Consider the following 27882-nt stretch of genomic DNA (forward strand, 5'->3'; position numbering starts at 1 on the left):
AAACAGCTTTTGATTAAGCGAGGACAAAAAATTCCCAATGTCTCCTGCTGCTTCCTCTTTCCTCATCCTTCCTCTTTAGATTGTACTGATTAGTATTCTGGGTGTTTGTGTTGATTTGAGTAACTTTTGATTTAGCTCCATTGATGCTTTGTCTGACTTAATTTTCCTCCATCTACTTCTTCACTTTTGAAGTTGCATAAACAATAACACTACCTCACGAAGCCCGAACTTGTCTTTATCATCATAACTTAACAAACTTTTCTCTGTTTATCACTTACAACTAACACTTGGTGCTTTTTATCTTCCCATCACCATCTCAGGATCGCGGCTGTTTCTGTCTGACTTATGAGGCATCAATGACCCGTCTGTTCAGGGAGGGCCGGACGGAGACTGTGCGATCCTGCTCGAACGAGAGCTGTGCCTTTGTCAAAGCTTTGGAGAGAGGAGAGGTACAAACAAATATTATCTGCTCTTCTTTGTATTTTCTAATAGGCACATTTTTTATGTTTTCAAACCTAATTTGGTGGCCTTTTTTGTTTTGAACTCTGTTAGAACTAATAAAACAAAATTTCTTTGTTTATAATTCATTCTTGTGAATAAGTTTAAGACTCTCCTTTAGGCAAATCTAAATTTGCATATGTAATTTGAAATCTGTATAAGTGAAAGTGTCATTTGTTCTAACAGGCAGAGGATCATTGCAGACAACTCTTCAAACAGGCCTCAGAGCGTCACCAGAACCTTTATCGCATGGCAATGACTGGAGCTGGGATCGACAGGCATCTCTTCTGCCTTTACGTGGTCTCTAAATATTTGGGGGTGGAGTCCCCCTTCCTTAAAGAGGTCCGATTTTTGTTTTGTAACAAATATAAATGCAATGCTGTGGCCTTGTTGGAGCATCGTGTGGTTGCTAACATATACACAAACAGATTTTAGACTTAGTAGAGTAACTCCTATAAACAACCATTTTCAGTTTTTTGTTGCTCCTTGTGCAGCTTTTTGAAATTTGTTGCTAGGAATTAAATTAAAGTTTCAACATTTGTTATTATATTCTACTTTTGCGTGAATATACAGTTCAACTTATTTGAAGCCATCCAAATCTATTTCTGACTTGACTCTCAACTATTTTGAGTTCATCCTGTTGGAATGATGAACTTTTCCTCCCATTCCAACATCTCTGTTGTTCTTTGTTAGCTCTTTGGTTGATGGCCAATGTGGCCTTCCTTCCCGCTCTTTGCAAATGCCAGTAGAGACTTTATGAGGATGGAGAAATGCTTGTAGCCAGCGAACTCTTTGCTACATTTGCTCCGAAGAGCATCAGTCCACACTGTGGTCTCTTGTGAACCCTTCCCACTGAATGTCTCTCACTTCCCACGTTCTCTATCATCCTCAGGTTTTATCTGAGCCCTGGCGTCTCTCCACCAGTCAGACCCCAGTTCAGCAGATGGAGCTGTTTGACCTGAAGAACCACCCAGAGTACATTTCTCTAGGAGGAGGTTTTGGACCTGTAAGTGATGCACACTCTCCCTCAGGTGTAAAAAACTGGCTTAAAGTTTGAGTTGTGTTTGATAAAGTAGTAAAAGCATGTTAGTTTACTTCACTGGCTCTGTGTTGTCATGTTAGGTTGCTGACGATGGTTATGGGGTGTCATATATAATCGTGGGTGAGGATTTGATCAACTTCCACGTGTCCTCCAAATACTCCTGCACTGAGACTGTGAGTAAAGCCTGTTTGTTTCTTCTGTGTGAAGATAAGATACTGACTGCCAGAGCAAAACATTGTCACAGTGTTTTCGTATCACATGAGCTTTATTTTCCAGTCATTTTGTCTTCTGTAGATAACGCAGGAACGTTTTTTTCTACTGACAATAAGAATATTTTGTGGCTGAATGGTTCCTTTGGGTTTCAGGGCTCAGCATTCGACCGCAAACCCAGCTCATTAATTTTTACTGCTTGTGTAACTATATTTTAAGAGGGGAAATGCCAGTTTTTTTATTGATACATGCATGATTCATCATCCCACCTGTGAGGACATGCAGCTAGGATAATTGCACCTCAACCTGCAACTCAAACAAGGCTGGCCAGTGAAGAGACTCGCATTCAGGTTTCATGGGGAACTGTGTCACTCAGCAGACAATGGAGTATAAATTGAAGGGAGAATTCGCAAAGAACCAAGAATTGTGTGTCATTTTCCCCTGCTGTTTGCTCGCTCTCATAGTCAAGTCACAAAACTAATCCGTGCAATTTCCTCAAGTTTTGCACCTGATTGTGAGTGAAATGAACTTCCACATCTCCACGTGTCTGAATGTCCACCTCAGGTTTCCTTCAGATCATTTAAATCCTAAAGATTTATTGAACCAACCAAACCTGCTTGAGTTGAGGCTGAGTTGCATAGTTGCATTAGCTGTCATTCATTGTAACACCACAAAGCACATGACAAAGGGGAGATACCGCAGTGCTTCGCTGTCTGTTTTCATTTCCCTTTTCAGGATTGTCTGTGGAATCTCGTTTGTGACAGGGACTTCAGAGAGCATGACCAAAAATAGCAATCGGTCTGAGATGAAACATGTCTGACAAGAACCAATAAAGAGTTGCATTTATTTATGAACAATGAAAACAAAAATAACCTGAAAATTGAAAACTAAAATCTAAGCAAGAGTTTGGTCTGACTTTAGTAAAAGAAATGGTGGTAACACTTTACAATAAGGATACCTTAATTAACATTAGCTAATGCATTATTAAGCATTAATTCTGGGTTTATTAAGCATTATAATATGTCCAGCATTTATTTACATATTAGTTAAGCATTAATAAGCAGTTAATTATTTTCTACTGTTCAGAGTTCACTAATACATTACCAAGCTTTAATAAATTGTAAAGTGTAACACACATGTCCCTTAACTAACACCCATGCAGGTTACACTTTTGTTTACTACACACTATTTAGCATTAATTAAGCATTAGTTAATTATAAGTTAGTACTGAAGTCATCACCTGTAAAGCACAATTACGAAAGCAGTTATTTATAGAGTTTAAGACCAGTGGCACCTGAAGATACAGAGTTCAGATATCTATTTAATAGAATAAAGAAACCAACACATCACAAACTCAAACTGAATGCATAAAATTTTTATTTATTTTTTTACCAACGAGGTAAAATGGATGGCAAGTGTGACCGCATCCTAAGGTACCCATTGTATAGTGTTACCGAAATGTTTTATTAGACTTGAGTTGAGACATGATCACCAGACAAGCCCAAAAAATGTTTTATTTCAGGTTAAGAGGCAAAAATGATGAGTGAATTATTAAGAAGAATGTAATTGTTTTGTTTCTTGGAATAATAATAATGTCTTGACAAAAGACACTTTGCAAGTACATTTTTTGGCCCAAGTATATTTCAAGCAACTTAGGCATAATTTTCATCCATCAAATCTTGAAATATACATATTTTTTTATGAGCTTTTCAGGAATCAGGGGCTCATTTTAAATCACATTAGACAAATTTTAACTGGCCATCTGTTTGTTTGTTTTTTTTTTTCATTTCAGTTTTTATTTGTACAAAAATTCAAAAATTTCTATAGCTTATCGGGGTAGCAGGGTTTTTTTTTCTAAGAGTTTAAAAGAGAAAAAGAAGAACAAAACAAAACAGCTAAACAAAAACGAAAAACATACGCATACATATGCCAAATTAAGTACAAATAAATTCACAAAACTGAATGGAAAAAAAAATGAAACAAGTTTTGGTTTGCAAACAAGTATGAAATATGTGAAAATTAAAGATTGGACAGCTAAAGAAAGAGTTATATTAAAACAATTAGCAAATCAAAAAACAACTTGTTTGTAACCTATTATTTTCAGTAACTTGTAGGCTCATAATACTTCCACTTCCCTCCTTTCCCTTAAATTTTCTACCCAGTGTTCTTGCTTTTCCTTCTTTGAAACCCTCACACTTGTTTTTCTCCATTTCAGGACTCGCACAGGTTTGGTGCTCAGATTAGGAAAGCTCTCCAAGACATCATGAATCTGCTCTCTGCTGACACCAAAACATCCAAAGTCCCCGCCCAGCCTCAGGCCAAGAAGCTCCTCTGAGGGTAGTGACGCACGCCACCCCAACGTCCAACCTAAGTTACAACACACCCATTGTTCTGAAGTCAAATTCGAATTTGTGAAGTGTACATCAAAGTGAAATATATTGATTGAAATCAAAGGGAAACCACACTTCTACTGTTTTAAGATACAATACCACAGCTTTCAGACCATTCTCAGTCAGAGACAAATGTGCGGTGAAATCACAGGAAGCTCTTTGCTGAGGGAAGTGGCCTTTCTTAGAGCTCAGCAGAAGGAAACAAACAAAAACACATCCTCAAGAGAGCTTTTGTCACCACTCAAGTCATTAAGCTTTTCTGTGTCAACAGGAGCACATCTAATTATCATCAAGTGATCACTTATATCAGTATTTTTCTGTAGTCTTATGATCCATGTGTCAGAGAGATTAAGCTTAGCAACACTTAAATGCAAATCCTCCACATTCCCTACTTTCTTTGAGTTTATGAAACCTATGATGCACCATTTTTAAATAGGAGGGAGCAGAGGTGGTGATTTACGGAGGAAGTCTTCAGGAGTGAAAGCAGAGAAATAGGGAAAAATGTCTCCCACCAAATACACAAAAAAAGCATTAAGAGATCCAAAGTGTTTAAAAATAACTGCACTGATTGAGGCTCTAGAGTTCATGGGTCTCAGGCCATAATCTGAAGAGCGGTGAGAAATAACAGATTAAACACAGCTAATCAGACTTATTAATCTGAATAAAGGGAAAGACATATTTAGAGCTCTCTGACCAAAACAACTGTTTTCAGAAAATCCTATGTCTTATCTGGGACTGGACGTTTATGAACTAGACAATGAAAGACCCAGTGTAAAAACGCCTGCTTTAAGTTTCTCCAGTTACTGTTCAGAGTTACACCTGTCAGTCACCTGACCTGTTAACAAACCATGTACCATGATCTGGATGAGGTTTTTACAGCTTGATATCTTCAGCTCCATATTCATTCATATCCATCTGTATTGTGGAAGGGAACACCTGTTAAGGGATATGTCAGCTATCAAAATGTGTTTTACCCATTTTTCTTCAATTTGTCCACATGAATAGGGTATTCAGATGTTTTATGCAGCTAAAAATAGAACTCTCATTACCTATGAATACAATGAGAAAGGGAAAAGATCATGAACTATACCCCAAAATTATTTGAGTCATCCATAAAGAGCAGTTTTAAAGGGAGGTGTTGTGTTGTTGTAATGCTTTATAATTTCCCTCTGGTAGTTGCTCTCTTTTCAAAACCTGCCACTCCACAAGATCTGCTAAGCCCTCCTGAGGCCTACTGGGGGCAAAGCTGTGAGCAGACCTTGGTGTTTGAGGCCCACTCCTTCAATGTGTCATGATCAGTTTGTAGATCATACGATGACATCATTATTTTAGCAAAATCTCATGAATCTCATAGCAGTTCTAGTATCTACACATCCAGAATTGTTGCTTTCTATCCATGTTTAAAAAGGAGGAAAGCATGGTTCCCCCCTCTTTAATTTGATTCTGTTTCTTTAAATAACTGGAATGGAATTTTTCATTTCAAACTACCCACCAATGTTTCTTTCATTTTGAAACACTGAAATCACATGAAAGCTCAAAAACAACTCCCTTTGTACTTGAGCTGTTGTGTTGGAGCCTTTTCAGTTTCAGAGGCCGGGTGCCAGCTGACAGTCTGCCAGCTTTGTTTCAGACTGTGTCGCAGCATAGTGCTCAAACAAGAGGTACGGGAGAAGGCCAAGTGAGTGGGAAGCTGTGTTTGTTATCCCAACAAATTTTGAAACTGGTGGAAATCCCAGGGTGTCACTGAAGCCTCATAACACAAATTATAAACATTTACTTTCAGTGAATCCTAATGGTGTAAACATCTCACAAACCCCAAAACTCAGCTTTTAATCATTAACTTCTCTGGCCAAGATCAGGTGACAACGTTCTTCATAACTCTGACAGTTTAATATATAATCATTTGTACAAAGAATGGACAGTAAGGATGAAAGTGGATGACTTTTTCTACATCTTTATTCATTTGGTCAGTTTTATGGATTGGTTTGATAGGGTGTAGATTTTTTTTTTTGTTGTTTTTTAGGGATTTGCTTTAGCTCATCAGACACACTTTGAGATTTACTGCTGTTGAATGAAAGCACTTGATGTGTCATTTTTTTCTGTACTCTTTAGTACAAGTGGGAAGAGAAAGAGAACTAGAAGGCTCCTGCTGACTCTTACACTTTAAAATCAAGCACACTATTAAGGGCACAGACAGACAGCGGTACACTCTCTACTCTACAGGTCAAAGGTCAGGTACCTGTCGATGAAATGTTTTCATTTAGGCTTTCAGATGATAACAATTACGCCTGGTTTTAGACGTCTGGCATTTTAAAAACATGTGTGCCTGAATTTAAGTATTCATGTAGTAAAACAGTTCAATGCAAACTCTAATCAATGCAATTTCTGAGGGAAACCATGTCATAGTTGTTGTTTAACTTTATACTCTTAGTGTTTTGTGTAAATATGAATGTGGCTCAGATAGTTCCTGTCATCATCTTGTTTTCATGTGCAGTGATGTAGTGGTTCTAAATAAAGACTAAACTACTAATACATGAATACTCTGCTACGTCCCTGCACATGTTGCTGGTTTTAGACAGATATTTGGCTAACATCACACCACAGTGGCTTCTGTTTCTGCCTCAGGTTTCTACATTTCCTGGCTCCTTTCCTGAACTGTTAGCTGCCCGTTTAGCCTTTGATTAGCCTTAATTTTAAGATTACTTCATTTATTATGAACAAAACTAGTTTACAGAAGACTTGTTTCTCCAGCAATACACAACTTATCTACTTCAGCCGACTTCAGACTGTTTTTTCTTTCATCACAGTGTTATTGCCTCATTGGACATAATCGTTTGGTTTGTTACGCTGAAGTTCATTCATGATCTCAAGAGAGTGACGCCTGCAAATACTTGGAATAATAGAGGTCAAACTTGTTTCTCCAGATTGGATGCTGCAGGCCATCATCAGTTAAATAAGATGTTTTACTGTGACTAACTCTTTCCTTTCTCCTGTCAGGACTGACGTTTTAGAGCGTGGGTACAGTTCAGATAACTCTGTAGCAGCTTTCAGACAAAGTGAGTTATGTTTCCACATGGTGTCCACTGCGTGCTCCAGCTTGCCTGTAAAACCTGAAACAGTCTCCTCAACACTTGCCTTACACTACTCCACTGTGCCACATTCAATATGTGATGAAACGTGATGATTCAGTGCTCTCTGTCTGGACAATGAGCCACTTTGACAATGCAAACAAAAATCACAGTAACAGCTTTTTTTTAAACATGTTTTTTTTAAATTCCTTATTGTTATTTGTTCAGCTGTTTTGACTCTTTTTTAATGATGATGTTAAAGCATTTCGGGGGTTTTGTAGTTTTTAATAATGTAATATCCAATGTTTTTCCAGTTTTACACTCCAAATGATGCTAATTACTTCTTTTTGTTTTGCAAAAAAAAAACCAGTGCATTCAAAATGCAAATGTCAGTTGTGGATTTTGTGATGAAGGTATTTTAAGATGGTGATGGTGTGAAATAAAATACTTACTGACCTTGCTCTGCGTTCATGTTGGTTTTCTTTCTTGATCTGTAATGTTGATGTTTGTGTGCTGAAACTGTAAGGAAAAATAAAACTTACGGGATGTATGTGAATGGTTAAATGCACTTTAATTGGCTCATTGCGCATGAAGGCAGGACTTAGCCATTGGTTATTTATCTCAAAGTTAAGAGTTCAAATTCAGAACACCTTTAAAAAAACAGCCTGGGGCCTCAAATAACTAATTCAGTCATCCGTTATCTTTACCGCATTTTCCTTTCTTGGTCACAGGAGCTAGAGCCAGTTCCAGCTGTCACCGGGAAAGAGGTGGGGTACAAGTCGGCAGGGTATCAGTGGTAAAAAACATAAAGACAAACAACTATACAATTCACACACATTAACACCCAGATGCAATACAGAGTGGTGAATCAACCTGAGGAAGCCTGAGTACCCATACACAGTGCCATGCGCGTTGGGAAGTGTGCACAGGCACACATAAATCCCTGCTTAGGACCAAAACACACACCTTCCTGCTTGGCACAATAAAACTTCTAACAAACGTGTTAAAGTGCCCTCCTGGTTGGAAAAAAACCAACTGCCCTTTTGGGTGGCAAAAATTGGTGTCAAAGTCCCGTCTTGGAGACAGACACACGTGCTAAAGTGCAACTGGTTTGCAAAACACAACTTCCCTCCTGGGAGGCAAAAAAGCATGCTCAGGTGTCCACCTTGTTGAAAAAAAGTATGCTATTTTGGGTGGCAAAAATTAGCATCAAAGCCCCCTCTTGGGAGGCAGAAATATATCCTAAAGTGCCCTCAGAAACTCACAGACTTGGTGTTCTCTTTAGTTGCTGTGTCTTTTTTTTCCTTGCCCTTTTAAAAGTCTGTGCACGCTATTTTCTTGTTGATTAATCTTCATGGGGCTTTCCAATGCCCTTAGTTAGAGAGGACAGTGGATACAGCAGGAAACAGCAGCAATGGCATGGAGAAAATGTGACAGGCTGGATTCCAATCCCACTCGTATGAGAGCGAAAGTCATGGGGCGCAACCTAAACCCCAGGGCCATCAAGTCTTTTATCATGGCTGGTGGCATTCTAAGTTCATTTGCCAATGCTTGCTCTGTGATTTCATTTTAATGTTGAGGATCATTCACATTCAGGGCTCTGTTAATGGAACCATCCAATTTATATGTGATAAATGGTGATAATGTGTCCATTTAAGTTTTAACTGTGTGTACGTGCTCGCTGTGACGATCATAATTGGTTTGTGGCCAAAAATGATCTTATTTTGAGGGATCCTTAAGAAAAGTTATAGTAAAGTTATTAAGAAGATCTGCTTCGTTTTTCTGATCTAAAGTGATACCAAAACTCCACAATAGGAATTCAGCTTCATAAGTATCATACTGGTCGGCTGGATGTTGTAGCATGTTTCCAGGATCAGATATGCAAATATGCTATGCCTCATTGTTACAAGATAATGAACATTTCATATAGAGGCTGAAATAAGGTTTTTTTTTTTCTTTCAAAAACACCATTATGAGGAAAACAGAGGTTTTGTTAAACTGTAAATTTTCTAAAATTACTGCGTGGACACTGGAGAGGCAGTAAAAAACACATTAAAAGTACATTTAATTAAAAACCCAAGTGTGCTACAACATAAATACAGTTGGTATACAGGAACTTTTATTTTAAATTTGACAGAAGTGATGTTTTGATGTGTTCTTTTTTCATCAAATACAGCAGGATGGAAATCAAACCACATTATAGATCACCAGCAAACAAAAACAATATTTGGAATGTAATGAAGTGAACAATTTTGCAACTCATTGCTTTGTAAAACTCAAGCTTCAAAGTCATTCCATCATAAAAATGATAGACATGGTCTAGTGAGATAGTCAAACTCAGAGACACAACAGTCAGTGGCCAGTCCATCTACTATCTGTCCATCTGGCTGCTTCTTGCTAACAGACAGACAGACAAACAGATAGATAGACAAACAAGCAGTCAGGCATATGGATGGAGATGGAAAATATGCAGACAAGTCATCTGATAAAATCTTAACAACAAAGGACAGTAATAAAAATTCTGGAAAGTATCTTACAGATAAAGAAATAGTTTACTCATCTGGATGCCCACACACATCCTCCTTCTCTTCCTCCTCCTCCCTCTTCATCTCTGAATGATGCATCTGACTTCGTCTGACACACTTTCTGTACTGGGTCAGAGATTTCCTGTTAGGATTTCATTTTAGAAGTTTCTCAGAGGAAGTTTGCTGCCTTTAGCTTATCAAAAAGAAAACCCCCTCTTAAAAAGTGGAAGGGTCTCAACTTTCCAATCAAAATAAGGTCAAGTGTTCCTGGGGGAGGGAATTAATAATTGACAGCTCTGCCTCCCATACTATTTTTTCCGACTTTTGGCACCACGAAGCAGGCCTGCATCTGGTAAGAGCAATTATCAATGGGGATAATGAGTGCTACCTTATACAGATATGATAGTGTGAGAGAGTTTATAACTTTGTTGTGGAAATAAACATCTAAAAGCCAAAACCATAAACTTGCTTACTGTTTTGAAATTTGCTCATTGGCTTGTACCTCCTTACAGAGTTTGATCCTGTTGTCCTCTAAGAGATAGCGATACGGTCATAAAAATTAATTAACCTATTTTTACTGCCTTCATAGAGCAAACTGTGCCACGGAATAACTGATCTCATGACACTATAAACATACAGCAATCTAGACAGACCTCTCATATCAAATATAGTCACATACAAAAGAAAGGAACAGTTTTGAGGTAAAAAAAAAAAAAAAAAAAAACACAATTAAAGTTAGATAAACTAATAGCTAAATAAGCATTAATGGAATAAGAAAACAAGAAGTCATGGCTAAAAGGGCAGTTAATAATATTATAACCAGCAATGGGGGCAGTTTGATGTAGGCAGTTTAGTGTGGGCACTTTAGCACACATTTTGGCTCCTAAGAGAGCACTTCAGTGTAGGTATTGACTCCTAAAAAGGCACTTTATCGTGTGCTCCCAGGGGGACAGTAAGTGTGTTGGCTATCAGGTCACTTGAACATGTGATTTTGCCCCACAAAAAGGCAGTTTATCATGTTCTAACTAGCCAGATGAGGTAGTTTAGTCTGAGTTTTTTCACTCAGAAGGGCACTTACGCACATTATGACTCCAAAGAGGGCACTTTAGCATTCTTTTGAGTACCAAGAGTGCACATTGTGTGTTTTAACTCCCAAGAAGACACTTTTTAGTGCATGTTTTGGCACCCAGGCAGGCACTTAGGTATGTGTTTTGACTCCCAGGCAGTTTAGCATGTATTTTGACTTCCAAGTGGGGGACTCTAGCACATGTTTTGGTTCCCAAGAAGGCATTTCAGCGTGTGTTTTGACCAACTGGCAACCTCTGGTCTGGGAATATGAGACAATGTGGAAGTGCTAAAATCTGCTGTTTCTCGAGTGTTCGCTTGAGGCTGGTGCCCTAAGTCACATACACATCAAGCCTAAAAAGCCATTTTCAAAGCAGAAATTAACCTATTTACAGCCTGGTTCAAAAAACGTCTCCTGTCTGAGTCGCTAATTTTGCTACTGGCACCCACTGTACAGGGGTGAATTTTTTTCTAACTCAGCCCTTCAGAGGATATTAAAATCGCGAGCTCCCCCAATAAGAGGCACAGCTGAGAGTCACGTGACCGATAGGGGCCCTATGGTTGTAGGAAGCCCTTGCCACTACCAATATGGCCGCTATAGCTGATGTGCTTCATTTTCTGTTTCAGAAAGAGACGGGTGACGTCGGCGAGACTATGTCCATGTTTTATACAGTCTATTGTTTTGACTCCCAAGTGGGCACTTAACCATAGGTTTGACTACCAAGTGGGCAGTTAAGCATGTGTCTTGACTCATAAGTGGGAACTTAAGCTGTTTCGACTCCAAGTGGTTTAGCACATTTTGACTCCCAAGAGGGCACTTAAGCACGTTATGGTTTCCAAGAGGGCATTTCAGTGTCTGTTTTGGCTTTCAAGAGAGAACTTATGGCATTTGTTCTTGGCACTTGGCTGCTTTTTTAGTGCTTAAGAGGGCAGTTGGCAGTTGGCAGTTGGCAGGTGTCTTTCAACAATGGGAAAACAAGGGGATGGCCCCCTCTCTGCACACCACACTTTATTGTAGTGATAAGACAGATGAGATGCACTCACATTCTGCCCGCCCCTGTTCAACAGTCTGAAGTCCCGAACTTTCCCCCAAGCCTTTGCGGAGGAGTTAAACGTTATGAGGTCTATTTTTGCACAGTCGGTCAGGTCTGAGCCATTCACTTGGAAAGTCCAAAGAGCATGATGTCACACATCATGAGAGGGGCAGTCTCTTTGGCTATTGAGACAGAAAGTGAAAGTAAGTTTGTCGACTCGTTAGTAGGAGAATGTACAGAGCAGGAGGCAGACAGAGCAAGAGCACCGACAGAACAACGAGGTAAGCTCCTGAGCATGGCTGTTGACTCAGTGTTTGACGACTTTGTGCTGGGACGAATATAATCTACCTTTGATTGCGACAAGGCCACCGCGCTACAACTTTACGTAGCTGTTAATGCGTTTGGGCTGCCTTGACGTAGTGTGCACATGAGCTGTGTTCGCAGGAGACGCATCTGAAAGCAATCAGAAGCCTGTTCAGTAGATTGCTCAAAAAAGGGGAAAGGTTGCCTCATGCTGGAGAAAGAATGTCGGGGGCCCAGTGGAGAGAAGCTAAAACTAGAGATGTGTGCGCCCTCTTTTTCTACCTCGTAGTCTATTAACACTCCAGCTGTGTTGTCATTGAAATAAGAAATGCTTGGACTAGTTTTTCTGCATCTTCTTGACACTGGGTGCATCTTTTTTCCAGTACAGTGAAAAATGAAGTAACCTATCAAGTCGTAGATATTAAAAGCCTACAATGTATGCTTTAGCCAGCACAATAGAAAACCAGGCTTAATCTGCTGTTTTATGTGACTCAATCTGAGCTCAAAATCAGACCCAGACAGTCTGCTCAGTGATTCAGCAAGTTTGTGATTTTTATCTGTTTCTAAAATGACCATACAGTGTTGTTTTCATCAGAACTGACAAAATTACAGTGATTAGAATAAATGAAGTTGGAAGTATGTGCTTTGTCCATGAGCACAGAGGCACTAAACTCCCAAATAGGGGCTTCTGCACTTTTTTAAAGTTACCATAACTTACATATTCTGGGGGCTTGGATTTCTTCTTTTAAAAACCCAGCATTTTAAAATGACATCTTGAACTCTGTGGTATTACAGATGATGTGTTAGGGTTTTTAAATTGGAAGAAAAATAAAATTTTCATAAAATGTATGCACAACTGAAAAAATAATCTTTAGTCCATATCATGTTGCTCTTATTTTTTGGAACATCAATATCAGTGTTGGTGTTTCTAAGTTTTATTCAGTAACATGACCTGCAGATCTCTTAATGTATTCTATATTCTGTTGTTCTTACTATACGCTGAGAGACCTTTTAAATAAAGCTACACTTTTGTGCAAAGCTTAATTTTAACAGAGACATTTAAGGTTGTAGTATCATAATAACTCACTAACACTAATGTTTAGGAGGAGTGGACTTAATGGCATTACTAGATATGAGATTGAGACAAAATGCCAGACTGGAAAATTTTTAATGTCCTAGCTCACTGATGACTGATGACATTAATCACACACTTGCCTTTTTGGGTGTATTTAGTCTTTTCCAGTTATATGACGATATTTCATTGGAAATGATTGTCTTGCAGTCAATGATTTAATCCAGAATTACATCATTGTTATATATATCACTGTGGTCAGAGTACAATTGCTTCTGTACAGTTCAGAAAATATCATATTAAATTTTAGTGAAATATAAAGTAAAGCAGCGCAAAATTACCTGACTACACATGATGCAACATGACACAGAATAATATAAAAAATAGGAAGCATAGCAAGTGTTAAGTAATGTCATTTAACTAAGTGTGGTGTAAAACTTTCTCATGTTAAGTAGTGTAATGATAAGAAGCTAAACGTCAAGTATCATAACGTAAAGTTATATAGCATCAATTAGAGTTACATAACTTAACACAAGTTAATGTAAAGTAGCATAACTTAAAGTTGCGTAACATAACTTAATGTAATGTATCAATGGGTTCTCAATTAGGTACTTCTATATGTTCCGACCAAATTTTGTCAAAAGTACCTGGTACCGATTCATGTAAAACCCAAAGGTACCATGCTAGGTACCTAAATGCATCCTTGTGACTGTGAGGGAGAGGAAGATTAGGTGATTTTCCATGCTGGACATGAACACAACATTACAAGGTTATATTGTGAAGAACAAACATATCAAATTAAAAAGAATTTAAATTTTATTATTGAACAAATGGATATTTTTTACCACATAAGTACCTTTACCAACTGCCAGGTACCAGGAATTGGTACCATATCGTTTTAAATGTGAAAGGTACCCATCCCTGGTTTCAAGTAGGGTACAGAAGTGTAGTGTAAAGAAGCATACTGTCAAGTATCTTAACATAAAGTAGCTTTGTGCAAAGTAGTAAAAACATAGAGTACGGTAATGTACAGTAGCGCGACAAAGTGTAATATGACATAAAAAAGTGTAACAGAGAAGTTTAACTTGAAGTTGTGTGCCATAGCACAACTTGACTTGAATTAGTGTAAATTAAAGTAGCTTAACCTAAAGAAGGGTAATCATAAATGGTGTAAACTTAAGTAGAGTAACGGAAAGTAGCATAACATAAAGTAGCTTAGCACAAAGAAGTTTAACTCAACACTGAGTAGCGTCACATAAAGTAGTGTAATGTAAAGTAGCATGATGGTAGGTAGAATGATGTAAAGTAATGTAACATCAAATAGTCTGAGGCAAAGAAGCGTAACATAAAAAAGAGTAAGAAGTGTGGTTTGGGATTAGTTGTTTAGTTTAGTTAGTTGTAATGTGGGCTTATTTTACTTAAACCTGTAACTCTTAGTTTAGGAACACTGCCCAAACCTTTTGTTGATATCACAACATTACACAGAGCTTAGTGAGAACAAGGGCATGAGTATCTCTAGAAGACGTCTCAAGCAGCTCCTGAAGTAAAAACAGAGAGAGTTAAAAATTATACCCAAATTCACTGAATGAAACCAGAGTATTTATGTAAAGTAACACTGATAACTAATAATTAACTCACAATTTAATAATAAAACTAATAACCAACAGCTTCCCGTACAAATACCAAGTTTAGTTATTATATTATCAGGCTTTACTTCCCAGATAGCATGGAGAAATAAAAAATGCACCCCAGACAAAAGCTTGGGTCTGAGAAGGGCAATGCCTTTGAGGTATTCTGTTTCAATTTGTAATGTTCAGAAGAGAAAAGTGCTTCTTGATGGACATAAATGCTCTGACTTTAGCTCTCTCAATCATGTTTGTTCAGCACTTGTAAGATTTTTCTAGAAGGAACAGGGGTACAGGGACTTTTTTTTACTATTAGCTCCCTGCTACATTTGGTCTTTGCACACATATTAATTTTAGCTTTCAGACTCTGTTGTTTTGTTGTAGTTGCTACATGCTATTGTCCCCTTCCTTGTCAGGTGCATGAAAAGCAGGGGCCAATTTACTATTAACTTCATTCCTCTCTCTGTTAATGTGGTCAAACAGGATGTGAACTCATACCAGATGGAGCTGTTTCATATTTTAATTTCTTGTTTGTACACAATAGTAATGCATGTTATGTCAGCAGAGTACTCTGTGAGGTGTGTGCCACCCCCATAGGTGAGGTGAGGTGAGGTGAGGCGAGGCAAAGTGAGGGCCGTCTGGTCTTGTGCTCTCATGCTGGAACAAGACAGCTTTACAACTACAAAAGTACCAGGAACACAGGTCCAAGCAGTGTATCGAGACAAAGAATGACTCGGTTGGTTTAAATGTCCCAGTCTAGAAAGAGAGGAGAAGAAGAACATGAGTTCCACGTTCTTTGTGAAAAAACACTGGCTATCTTCTATTTTAGAATATGAGTTGGTTTTATTGCCAATTACATACACATACAATGAATCTGACTTGGTGAATTGGTGCTAAACAATTAACAAGGAATTATTTAGTCCAGTCTGGTTCTGTTGCCTTGCCGCCCAGCTAAAAACAAGGATCTTCGGGCTGCTGAATATCTGTTCGAGAATGGTTGGGCAGAGTGTTCAGAACTGCTTTCTAAGCTGCTGCTCCCAGCAAACCCTCACACTGGCTGACAATATCATACAGGTCCCCTCCCATGTCCTCTATGAGGAGTATCAGCTTTTTACCATAGGGGGAACGTTTGTAGGGTGCCAAACTGTAAGAAAAAAAAAATACAAGCTCTCATTTCTTTCCCAACCCATATCTTTATTAAACAAACCGTAGAGTGGAGGTGGATAGGAAGATGGCAGAGCGTTCTTGTGGCAAGGGGCATTGGACTTGATGGACCACAGCCTTTTACCAGTGGGGAGGCAGCTACCCCCAGTCCTCTGTCAGTGCTATTCATTCGTTTTCTGAACTGCTTATCCTGTGCAGGGTCGCGGGTGGCTGCAGCCTATCCCAGCTGTCATTGGGCGAGAGGCGGGTACACTCTGGACTGGTCGCCAGTCAATTACAGACAACCATTCACTCACACACTCACACCTACGAACTTTAGAGTATTCAATTAACCTGGTGAACATGTTTTTGGACTGTGGGAGGAAGCTGGAGGACCCGGAGAGAACCCACACATGCACGGGGAAACTCTGCACAGGTGACCTTCTTACTGTGATGCTGCAGCGCTAACCGTTGCACCACCGTGCAGCCCCTGTCAGTGCTATTGTTATGGAAATTAAGTACAGTCAATTAGTGCCTAAAAAAGGCTGTTCTTCCCTCTGTTCATGAAGCAGTGAATTATTTAAGTTGCTGTTTTTGTTTTTTTTTGGCTTTTTATGCCTTTTATGAGACAGAAGAGCACAGTGGATAAAGTTGAAAAGAGGGTTTTAGTTGGGAGAGAAATGCCAGAACAGGGCTGGACTGGAACCAGGGCCACCTGCTCGAGGGCATACCCCATGGGGCACGATCTATATGGCTAGGCCACTTCTCCCCAAAGCAGTGAAACATAAATTGAAGCGTTGGCATAATTTTTGTCCTTTACTTGTTTGTGCACAATGGAAATGCATCACCACGTTATGTCAGTAAAGTACTTTGTGACGTGTAGGCCACCCCCAGAGGTGAGGTGAGGTGAGGTGAGGCAAAGCAACTGAGGGCTGTCTAGTCTCGTGCTCTCAAGCTGGAACAAGACAGCTCAGCTACTACAGAGGTACAGGACACAGACAACACAGGCCTAAGCGATGTATTGAACCATAGTATGACTCGTTTTGTTTATAAATGTCCAAGTCTATGAAGAGAGAAGAAGAAGAAAGTAAGTTCCACTTTCTTTCAGAAAAATACTGGTTGTTTATCCTTTAGTTCCCCCTTTTGTCCTCTTTGTGTGCTATTGTTTTGGAATGGAAGTGCGGTCAATTAGTCCTGAAAACAAAGGCTGTCCTTTCCTCTACTCATGAAGCAGTGGACATTTCTGTTAGTCGGCTACAGTTGGTGCTGCAATCTCAAAAACTGTTAGAAAACCACTTAGGAGAGATGGCCTGGAAAAGATAAAGACAATATTTTCAACCGAATTCTTTTTAATTTATGAGTAATTGCCCTAATCCCACATAGTGCTTTTCTAGTCTTTTGAACATTTTCTTTACTGTACATTTATATCTTCAAATTCCCACTTCACTTTTTATTTTAAAGACAGAGGAGGATACCATGGGGTAGCATTAACTAATCCTATGCATAAGCCTTCACACACCACTGACTTTTAATGGGGGCAATCTTGGAGTTCATTTTCATGCACAACAAAACTTTGGCATGTGGTGGTCGCTGGGATCAAACCACCAACCTCTCAATTGAGAGGCAACCCACTGTACCACAAAGCCACAGCCTGCATTTTTTTCAGGTTTCCTTTTTCCTCTCTGGCTCACATTCAGGTGTTCAACTGATTTATTACCAAATGCAGATCTCTGAAGGTAGTCTGGATTTGTGTTACAACCCCGCTGTCTGCAGCTGTGTTTCCACATTTTATTAGCCTGGCAAAGGGGTAGAAGTAGAGAATCATAAAAATCTGTCATTAAAATTTCAAATAGTATATCAAACTTGGAATTTGTTTTGTCTTGTGATCTCTTTTAGTGCAAGCCTGCACGGTCACTGAAACAGCATGACTCCATGGGAAAGTGTGATCTTCCTGCTTGTGACTGTAAGTAGCATATATCAAGCATTCACTGCCATTTGTAATGATATTTCAAATGATGATGCCCATTGCAAATGGATTTTGAGTAAGATGAAGATTATCGAAATGAATCAAAGATTATGTTTTGGATTAAATCTGTTTAAAATGGGCTGCATTTGATAGCACTGTAAACATGGAGAGTCAATTTAACTCTGTTTCAGATAGCATTTGGTTCTACTTGAAATTAGAGTCAAATTAGCTCCATTGCTGGTATATCTGAACATGCTTTACTTAACTGCTTGAAAGAGTAAAAGCAATCAATTACATGTTTTAACTGTCTGTCATATTTTTTACACCTGTTTTTCCGATGTTACATTTTGTCAACTAGGTGGTGCTGAGCCTGAATTGCTCCTCAGCTCAAGAAGGCTGTGATCCTTACTACTTCAGCTGGTTGCATTATGTATGTTTTTATTGTTGCTTTCATGCTTTATTTATCATTTTTTTTCATAGCAAATAAGCTAAATAAGCACACAGGCCCTGATTAATCTGCTCCTGACCTTTTGGCTCTTTTTGACTTTCTGAGTTGCTGTAAAATTTGGAAAAAGGAAAGCTACTTCACTGCACAGCTCTAACTGTGCATGGCTTTTAGAATAGAATAGAATAGAATAGATTAGAAAGTGAAAAAAGGTCCATAAGAAAATAGATGCTGACAGCTTTGCCATCATTCTCTAGTTCAGCCAGCCTCCACCTCCACAGGGTCCAGGACTGAGCTTCTTCAGCAGTCTGTTTGGTCTCTGATTCCTAGATCCTGTCTGCTCACAGCAGGTGAAGCTCTTCCAATGTGGCGTTGGTGTCTGATGTTAGCTCCGTTAGCCATGTCTGTGAATCACATGATGCTACTCTGCCCTCTGGTATTCCCTCTGTTGCTGGGTTAGCATGGATCTCCAGACAAACACAGAAGAATAAGTAGTAAAAATATTGCTGAAGCCACAAAAAGTTTGGTGTCCATGACCGACAAATGAGCCATACAAAGTAATGATCCACTCCAAATACAAAGATTACGAAAAAGAGATGAAAAAATTACAAGAAACGGACAAAGAAGACAGAGCTGCTGCAAAAGGCAGCAATAGCCAACAGGGCGGTGCCTAGCAACCAGGGCCAGTGCTAGTGAATGAGACTCATTTGAGTAGAGAAAATAGAAAAGGCTCTTTTCTGCTCCAAAAAAATGCTTGATGGTTCATGTAAACAGAACAGGCACAGGCGCTTCTTGCTCTTCAGCACAGTTTATGGAGTGTTTGACCCTTGATGATTTCTCAGTTTGTTTGCAAAATCAGTCAGTTAAAGTCTGGGACATTTTGCTGATGAAAGTTATGTTTTTGATTTGCTAACATAAGAAATAAATCATTTGCATGTTCTTGTCTTTTCTGCTTTTAAGAGAGAGCATTTCAATGCCTTCCTCCCCCTTGTTGTGGCTTCAAATTTCAAGGTAACCTTTTGACCTTTTGAAACAAACTGATCCATATGTGCATTTTGTGGAACAAGTGACTGTGCTAAAGTTAGTACACGTGGGCTTTTCCTGGTGCAGGATTCAATGGAGTGCACTGCAGAGAGAGAGTGCCTGAAAGAAAAAAGCATAAATAAAACTCACCTCATCGTCTTACTAATGTGCTTTGAAAGAAACGATTCGAGTTTTGTAAGTATCACATTCATCTGATCAACATTTTGTCTTTCCTCAACCAGTGTAACTTACAAAACTTTGTTTCCTTTTCCACAGGCTAAGGATGAATGCACTGAGACCCCAAAATGCAGGGCCCTGGAATCTAACAGGAACATCTCCTACTATCACTTCCTGTGTCTGACGGCAGAAGCTTTAGAAGTTGACACAACGGAAAATTCTTTAGGTACTTCTCTTCAAATTTGATGTGCATTGGGTCTCTGCTTCAACACGGATAAGCAAAAAGCTTAGACAGGCAATTATCTCAGAGGTTTAAGGCCTGAGACAATAGTCAATAAATTAATTAATCATCAATAAATGAAATGAACTCAATAATTTTGCCAGCCTCAATATATCATCGTGTGCAAGGGTGTTTGTTTTGTAGTTTGGGATGAAGCTGGTGTGGCTGATGAGAGGAAAAACGCCTTCACAAACTCTGAACAGTCCAGTTGCCTCAGTTTGAAGCATTTAGAATAACTGAGCTGGATGAGTGAGAATTTACATGGGCACAGAGAGTCTAGTTTGCCACATCAAAAATGAAATTCTGCATTTTAACTCAGTTTTTTGATCAAGTTCAATTTTTGACCAAGAACCAATTTTATTTTAATTTTTTTTATATATATTTGGAAGTTATTGATATTCCAGCTCCAGCAATACATTTTTATTGCATTTGAAAGGGTGTACTGCATTATTATAATACACAGTTTTTTTTATGTTAGTGGTTAATTTGGTCTAAAAAAAATATTGTCAGTAATATCATTTATCATCTTGTATTGTAGGACAATATATCGTCCAGCAAAATTTGTTATTGGCCCAGGCCCAAGAGGTTTTGATTAAAGTTGCTTGACTTTGGCATGAACATCCAACAGTGAGTGTATCACAATTACATTGAGGTGGAAAGCTGAGGTGACCTCTTGCTTGCAAAAAAAAAAGAAGAAGAAGTGTTGATGATTTCTCTAATGACACTAATTTTGACAGATATTCAGATGAGTGTCTGTAAAATCAAAATTTTACAGCTGTGACATTTTAAAGCAGAATAAGATAGTGAAGTGAAGTGAAGTGAAGCTGAAATTCAAACTGAGTGTCAGATGGGGAAGAAAGGGCAAAAGTGTTCAGAAAGACCAAAATGATATTATTCTAATGCATGGAATTTTCTTTTCTCCTCTTTTTCCATCTCAGATTGTGCATATGGTGAGTATTTATTTATTGTACTATGTTTGGATGAATGCCTACTCTCTGTTGCTGTTTTTTTTCCCCTGGTATAATAGGTTAAATGAAAAATATGAATGAGTACACTGGCAGTATTTGAGTGTGGCATGTGTCTCATAGCCCAGGTGAACCCAATACTGTATTGTTTATTTAGCTTCATATGTTTGGGGACCTTTAAATAGGTTAATTTTTTTTTACAGTTTTTACTTGTAAATGATCAGTTGATAATAAACCCTCACTTACTTATCCCTGACCTTTGTTTTTCCCTTTTTTTTTAAAAACAGATTATTATAACCACATCCGAAATTTACCAAGAGTTGGTAAGTCCCATGTTTCCTTTTTTTTATTATTAGTGCATGCTACTTGTGAGTGTCAAATCATAAACTTCACGTTTCCTTTTGCTGCACCATGATTCTCTATAGCCCCACTTTATATGTTTGGGTATTCTGACAATCTTGAACAATTTGTTTGATCCTCATACTCTAATTTTATATATGAATGTTAAATGAACCAGTTATCGAAAAGCCCATATCTGCCAAATCATAATACAAAAAAAAGGCTTGGTTTGATCAAAGAAAAATGATGAATGATAATTGCACAAAAATAGCAAGTTATCACTATGCAAGTTATTATGATATAGAGAAATTTAAAATTATGAAATAGTCAGTAATAGCTTTGAGAGAAAAGTCCTACTCATGAGAGAGCCAGTCTTAAATATGAGATATGAAAATGTAACTCTGAGATATTTTGTCATAATTACCAGTTGGAAAGTCAGTCAGTATGTCAATCTGCAACATGTAGCTTTACAACTTTGATCTGGAAGCACCTTAGCTTTTAATCTCTTTTCTTGTAAAATTTGGGTTTTAATCTCCAAAAATCCTGGTTTAGCATGCTAACATGACTACTCTAGTATTTTAATATTACAGCTTGCTTTGGTTAAGTAACAACTCAAATCCCATTATATTACAGACATGTTGCAACTGTAGTCATGCAGCATTACAACTTCATTCTCTTAGTATCATAACTTAAATCTTTTATCTGTATTTATTTTTAACCTAGCTGTCATCCTTGTCATAATATTCTAATAATATTTAAGTTTTTCTGTTTGCATTTCTTTTAAAACACAGTCTTTTATTTCCTAGGTCACCGAAATGAATAATTGAATTCCTGCTTTTTCTAACCACGCTAACTTTTCTTTCTGCTCCAATCAACAACCCGGATGTACAATCTTAACACTGACTGGATGACTTTTGATTGCTGTTTTAGACCAGACTACAATACAGCCACTGCCATTAACAACAACAGTGAAAACAACAACAGTGAAAGCAACAACAGTGAAAACAACAACACCAACACTGCCAGAAACAACAACAGCAGCTCCAGCAATGTCACAACCTGGATCACAGCCGACAACAACATCAGGAAGAGCACATTTACAGAGCATGCTGCAGAATGGTAGGCTGTTTAAATGGCTTTTCTTATCAATAACAACATAAAACGTTGATAAAGACACAACCATTCAGATGACACATCCAACACACTGTTTCACGTGAATGTTCAGTCTTAACAGCCTGCCTACTCTTGTTGCTTCCTCTGCAAACTGCACGCCAGCACTTTCTTCAATGCTGTGTCTGATTTTACCAGTGTTGTACGTTTATAACTGAGGCATTTTTGCTGCTGCTCCCCCTGCCCTGCCTTTTATGTATACACCAAAAAAGAGGCAGGTGTGTTATTTCCGCCGCAGTCTTTGGCCTGTGGAAGGGCAGGAAGTTCCTTAATAAACCCATACCTTACTCATGACAAAGCATAGCACACAGTCACTTTGCTGAACTCTTAATTCTCAAAAAATCCCTTCCAGGAAGAAGTAAGTTCCACAAGGAGAATTTAGAACATATGAATCAAATTAGCAATGAATCACAGTTTAGTGTCTGACAATATGGTGTTTTTAATTTGTACTTCATTGTAGTACACACTAAAATGACTTCGTGTATAACTTTGCAAAACTGACAATGCCATTTCTTTTTCTTTTCTTCAGCTAACAGCTCGTCCACCAGTGAAAAAGGTTAGTGTGTGTTTTGGACACAATCTTTGTGTTTCATTTAGGTTGAAATTAGGATTCAAGGTTTGCAGAGTTGTATTCATTTGTCAGAAGTTAGTTTGACTCATTACCCTTAGTTAACTGGCTTCCCATGTAGTGTAACATTAATGACCATGGTCTGCTCTATGAGCTTGAACTGTTTTCATAGGGAGCTCTGTTCATGTCATGACTGAAGCAGACTGTGTTTCAGATTCACCATTATTCTTTGAACCCTCTAATAGAGCAGACTCATTGGGTGTTACTGAAGTGATATTAACCCAAGTTTTCTCTCTTTAGTGGAAGCAAACCAACAACCTGTTCTCTCACTAGTGACAGTGTTGTTGGTTGTGTCAGTGATCTTACTTGTGATGAGTTGCCTCTACATTATACACCTAAGGTGGCAGCTCAATGTAAGTGCATCTGTTTTTCCCTTTTTTCTTTCTTTCTTTCTTTTTTTTTTTCATTTTTCATTTGTTTGATTTCTAATGTATTTCTTCCTTATTGGTTTTTGTCTTCTGTTTCCTTCTTTAATAGTTTATTTTCTTTTGTATTTCCTTTTCTCTATTTTTTTTTCTTGTTGTTTGTTCTTCTTGCCTCCTTTCAGTCATCTTGTTTGTGCTTTGCTTTTGTTTTTGTTCCTTTCCTTGAAAACACATTTTTATTCCTATTTCCTTCCTTTATCATTTTCTTTTTCTTTTTCTTTCTCTTCATCTCATTCTTTTTTTTCCTTTTCCTTTTTCATTTTTGCTTTTGTTTTTCACTTTCTCTTTCTTGCTTCTTTCATTTGTGTACTACTTCTTTTTGATTGCTCATTTCTTTCTTTCTTTCTTTCTTTCTTTCTTTCTTTCTTTCTTTCTTTCTTTCTTTCTTTCTTTCTTTCTTTCTTCTGTTTTCCCATTCCTTCCTTTATTTTGTTTGTTTGCATCTTTCATTTGTATGTTTACTTATTCTTATTTTTTTTGTCTTTTACTGTGTTCTTCAGTCATCTTGTGTTCTGCTTCCTTTTGTTTTTGTTCCTTTCTGTTAACACATTTTGATTCATTTTTCCTTCTTTTATCATTTTCTTTCTCTACATTTCATTCTTTTTTCCTTTTCCTTTTTCATTTTCTCTTTCTTGCTTCTCTCATTTGTGTACCACTTCTTTTTGATTGCTCATTTGTTTTCCCTTTTTCTTTCTTTCTTTCTTTCTTTCTTTCTTTCTTTCTTTCTTTCTCATTGTAAGGTTTTTCAATAACTGGTATCTGAAATTTATAAGCAGAAGTCACTAACGTTTGTGTTTCCTTAACAGATTCGTACAGCTGGATTGGTTTTAACCCCAATAGAAGTCCAACCAGCGGCTGAGATAGAGGTGGTTGTTTCAGATTTATCAGTTATTATTTAATTACACAGTGTATCACACCCTGTGAATAAGGTCTATGATTAAAGAGGTGGGACTTTCCTCTTGGCTGCTGGTGTTACTGTTTCAGCTGCAGCTTAGTCAGGTCAAACTGGAAAGTTAAAGATTAGATGGGGGAGAAGAAAATATTTGGGTGGGGATGTTCAGTGATGTCAATCTCCCACTGTCTGGTGAACCATTAACAGATAAAAAAAAGGGCCTTTGGTCCCTCTGATATTTTCCCATGATTGTAAAAAGCACTGTATTGCATTATAAAACTTGAATGTGTCATCATTTTAGTCTGGAAAGGACCCAATCTCAGACTAACTGAAGATTTCTTTGACAAAACAAACAAAAATCCCAAACTCTCATAGACTCAAAGATCCAAAAACCCTCACACATGGTGAACACCGAGGTGTAGAAGTGACATGAACAGATGAGATCATGAGATGAAGTGTCCCAGACAGGAGGAAACACTGAATGTATATTGTTTGGAACTCTGCTCTGACCTGACCACAGATGAAAATGAGCATTGTGGCCATTTCTGGCATATTTACATGAAGTCTGTGCTGAAATGTTCATTATCATGCATTGTCTCTTTAAATAAGTAAACAAATGTAACAATTTTAGGATTAACTTTTGTTTGGTGAGGCCTTGAACAACTGTATTTCCCAATAATCATTGCGTAATTTCTAAAACAAATGTGTCTGACATCTTTCTCTTTTACAGTCAAACACACAAATGGAATCTGCAAATGGAGGAGTAGTGGAGTCCTCACATTTATTACAGGTAAACATGACCTTTAAATGATCAAATTATCAAGTAAGGCCCATTTTTGTTGGTGCAACAAATTTTCTACCAATTATCAGAGACAGAAGCCGAAAGTGCGCTTGCAACCACTATACGTTCAACATATCTTCAAATGCAAGTGCTTTGCTCTTTATGATTGTGCAACAGAGCCATAAGGAAGTTTTGGTATTTTTAAACTGATTTTATGTTGGACCTTGGCCTTTTAGTGTTAAACTTCATTCTGCATGGGTGGACTTCCTGGTCCATAGAATTTAATAGGGTGAAAAATGGCCACATACTGTAACACAGCAAACCACTGTTTCATGTCCAGTCTGTCCAGATGCAATAGTCATTCATCCTGTACAGTGATCATTTCTCTAATCTGATGGCGTGAACACATTTTTATGCCACTCTAATTATCTGGTTAAAACTGCAAAGCAGTGTGTGTAGGTTTATGCACTTCCTCTATATAGTGAGGTGATGCTGCATGATTCTGCATGAAACAGGAAGTGGTTTGTAACTTGGCTGTATGTGCACCTATCTGACCCAAACTCTACATGGAAGATGTGGGTCCATGCCTGATTATAAAAAAATGACAATTTAATTAATTTTTTTTTTATATTTTATATTTGATTCTTTTTTTTTAGTTTTTTTTTTTTTTTTAGTTAATTTAAATTTGTTCTGTCTTTTGTATAAGTGGATTGGAAGGGGCCTTTTCTAAAAAAGAAAACAACAAGAGCTGGTGATCCAAAAAGTCTGACCTCAGTGGCTCTGTCTCCTTTTTGGTGTTGAAGTTGTATTTTCTCTCCTGAAACTGAAATCTATGCAAGTTTTTGTCTTTGTATACTTAACAGGAGGCCAGAAAAATGCCTTATATAAAGTTTATTGCCTGTAAAGATTTTAAAAAATATATCTGCTATACTTTTTTGACACCATTGGCCGATTTTTTTTTTACCCTTTACAGGCAATTCAGGCAGACATTTTCGTCTTTAAATGTTTTTCCTGGATTTTTCGGGTGAATGTGACTCTTGTTAAAGGCTAAAAAGACAATTTTATAAAAAAAATGAGACACTGGCTTGGATTTGAGTTTTGATCTTAATCAATAATTGAGATTCTGATTAAAATCCATATTTTCCATCTTTATTTTACAGCCTGACTGTGTCATCATCAACACAGCAAAGCAGGACAATCACGAGTAACAGCAGAAGGGACTTGCACCACTTCTTATGGGGATTGAACTTCTGTATCAAGGATGTACTCACTCCAAATCACCTTCTTTAATGGTTGCAAAAGGACACCATGTAGAATAAAGCAGGGTATGAAGGGGCCAAAGGGATCTGCTGGGTTCACTGACTGAGGAGCTGGGTGACGGTAGTTTGCTAATACCTTGTCAGTCAGAAAAGCGGGGATGCGCTGTGTGTCCATCCTCGAAAATGTGGAGGAAGCTGAAATGTGACGGCTCACTCAGATGTAAAGGGCAGCATCAGCTGTCTGATCATTCTGTAGTGGTAACTCTCCTGACACCTCCTGCTTAAAATCCAAAAAGTCAGAAGGATCGTACGATCTGCACCACGTTCATGTTTCCATGAATGAACAGGTTGGCCTGGTTACAGTGTACAGTATTTATAGTATATAAAAGAAGATTGTTATACTACTGACGATGTATGGATCATTAATGGTGATAAGATCAAGAAAAGGAAACTGCAAAAGCCTCAAGATTATCAAAACTCATGCCATTCAGGTTAAGGTTTGGGTATTTGAGGTTCCATTAAACTGGCAGAGGAGCTCCTTTGGTTTTCCTCATCAGTCTAACTCCATAATAAAGGGATTTTTTCAAGATTTCTTTTTTTTCATTTTTGGCATTTTAAGCCTTCAATACTTGGTGAATTTGACACAGGATATATTATTTGAATGTAACAAAGCCAGTTCTCTAATAGTGTAAGCTGTGAAAATATTTGTGAAAATGTTTTTACATTTTTTTTATCAGGTTCTTCTCCAGAAAAGCTTCATAATGAAATGTGTGTGAATTACAGTCGCTAATGACTCTTGACTTGTATATTTTTTGGACATATTACAGGTAACTTTAAACCATCACAAACTGATACAAAATAATGTCTATAAATGTCTGCTCTGCCTTTCAGATGCATTTGTCACCTTTAATCATGATAACAAAGTAACCACATTTGACCTGTGTTTCACCTAATCTCTTTGTATTTAGCATAATGTTGGATTTGAAGCTAAACCCTGGTGGTTTTGTGCTGTAACAGTGTTTGTATTTCACTGTTATTTCTCCTGATTAATTCTGTGCGTGTTGACATTTCGTCTCTACACTTTAACATGTTGAAGGTGTTTTTAACAGACAGAGAGGTGCCTACACACTGAGTGGTTTTGCACACATGGCTGAGATTAGCATGAACTCTGCACTAAAATGGATACAGCTGCCCTGGAGGCAGCATCGTTCAGCAGATAGCTGAGAGCTGCTGGAGCTGATACTGTATGTAATAAGGTCAAGTTACTCATCAAAACACAAAAATATTCTGTAAAAATGACTCCATGCTTTCGGCCTATTTATATTTCAAGTGACACCTTCTTAGCTTTCTCAACAAATAAGTTTGACTTCTCCTGGAGTCTAACTTATTATCAGTTCAAAATTTTCAATACATTTAGTTTGTTTTCCATGAAGATACTGAGTTGTTTTTAGACAAGGAGTAAACAAGTGAAAATATTTATTTTTTGGCAGCCTTTTTCATGAATAAAATGTTCTCCATCATTTTGTTAACAGAGACCAAAATATCTAAGCTATGACT

General features: G+C 37.9%; 2 protein-coding genes across 2 annotated transcripts in view; both read left to right on the top strand.

Annotated features, from left to right (window-relative positions):
- Nucleotides 1-7658, top strand: part of cpt1a2b (carnitine palmitoyltransferase 1A2b) — a 35088-nt gene extending 27430 nt beyond the window's left edge. The window contains exons 15-19 of the mRNA XM_074696042.1: nucleotides 321-449; nucleotides 685-840; nucleotides 1391-1504; nucleotides 1621-1713; nucleotides 3966-7658. Of these exons, the coding sequence (XP_074552143.1) occupies nucleotides 321-449; nucleotides 685-840; nucleotides 1391-1504; nucleotides 1621-1713; nucleotides 3966-4085 (612 nt within the window). The 3' untranslated portion in view covers nucleotides 4086-7658. The remainder of the gene's footprint in view (nucleotides 1-320; nucleotides 450-684; nucleotides 841-1390; nucleotides 1505-1620; nucleotides 1714-3965) is intronic.
- Nucleotides 7659-11860: 4202 nt separating this feature from the next.
- On the top strand, nucleotides 11861-27869 carry LOC141809654 (uncharacterized). Its single transcript, XM_074696775.1, has 14 exons — nucleotides 11861-12113; nucleotides 17872-17938; nucleotides 18300-18371; nucleotides 19347-19397; nucleotides 19497-19604; nucleotides 19686-19812; nucleotides 20805-20816; nucleotides 21119-21154; nucleotides 22101-22289; nucleotides 22870-22896; nucleotides 23209-23321; nucleotides 24200-24259; nucleotides 25016-25075; nucleotides 26227-27869. The coding sequence occupies exons 2-14, from the start codon at nucleotides 17900-17902 to the stop codon at nucleotides 26272-26274; spliced, it is 942 nt and encodes a 313-aa protein (XP_074552876.1). The 5' UTR covers nucleotides 11861-12113; nucleotides 17872-17899; the 3' UTR covers nucleotides 26275-27869.
- Nucleotides 27870-27882: the final 13 nt, after the last annotated feature.

Source organism: Halichoeres trimaculatus, unplaced genomic scaffold (genome assembly GCF_033239565.1).
Source record: "Halichoeres trimaculatus isolate MK-OKI-2021-1 unplaced genomic scaffold, fHalTri1.1 fHalTri1_scaffold_20, whole genome shotgun sequence".
In the NCBI taxonomy this organism is placed as follows: domain Eukaryota; kingdom Metazoa; phylum Chordata; class Actinopteri; order Labriformes; family Labridae; genus Halichoeres; species Halichoeres trimaculatus.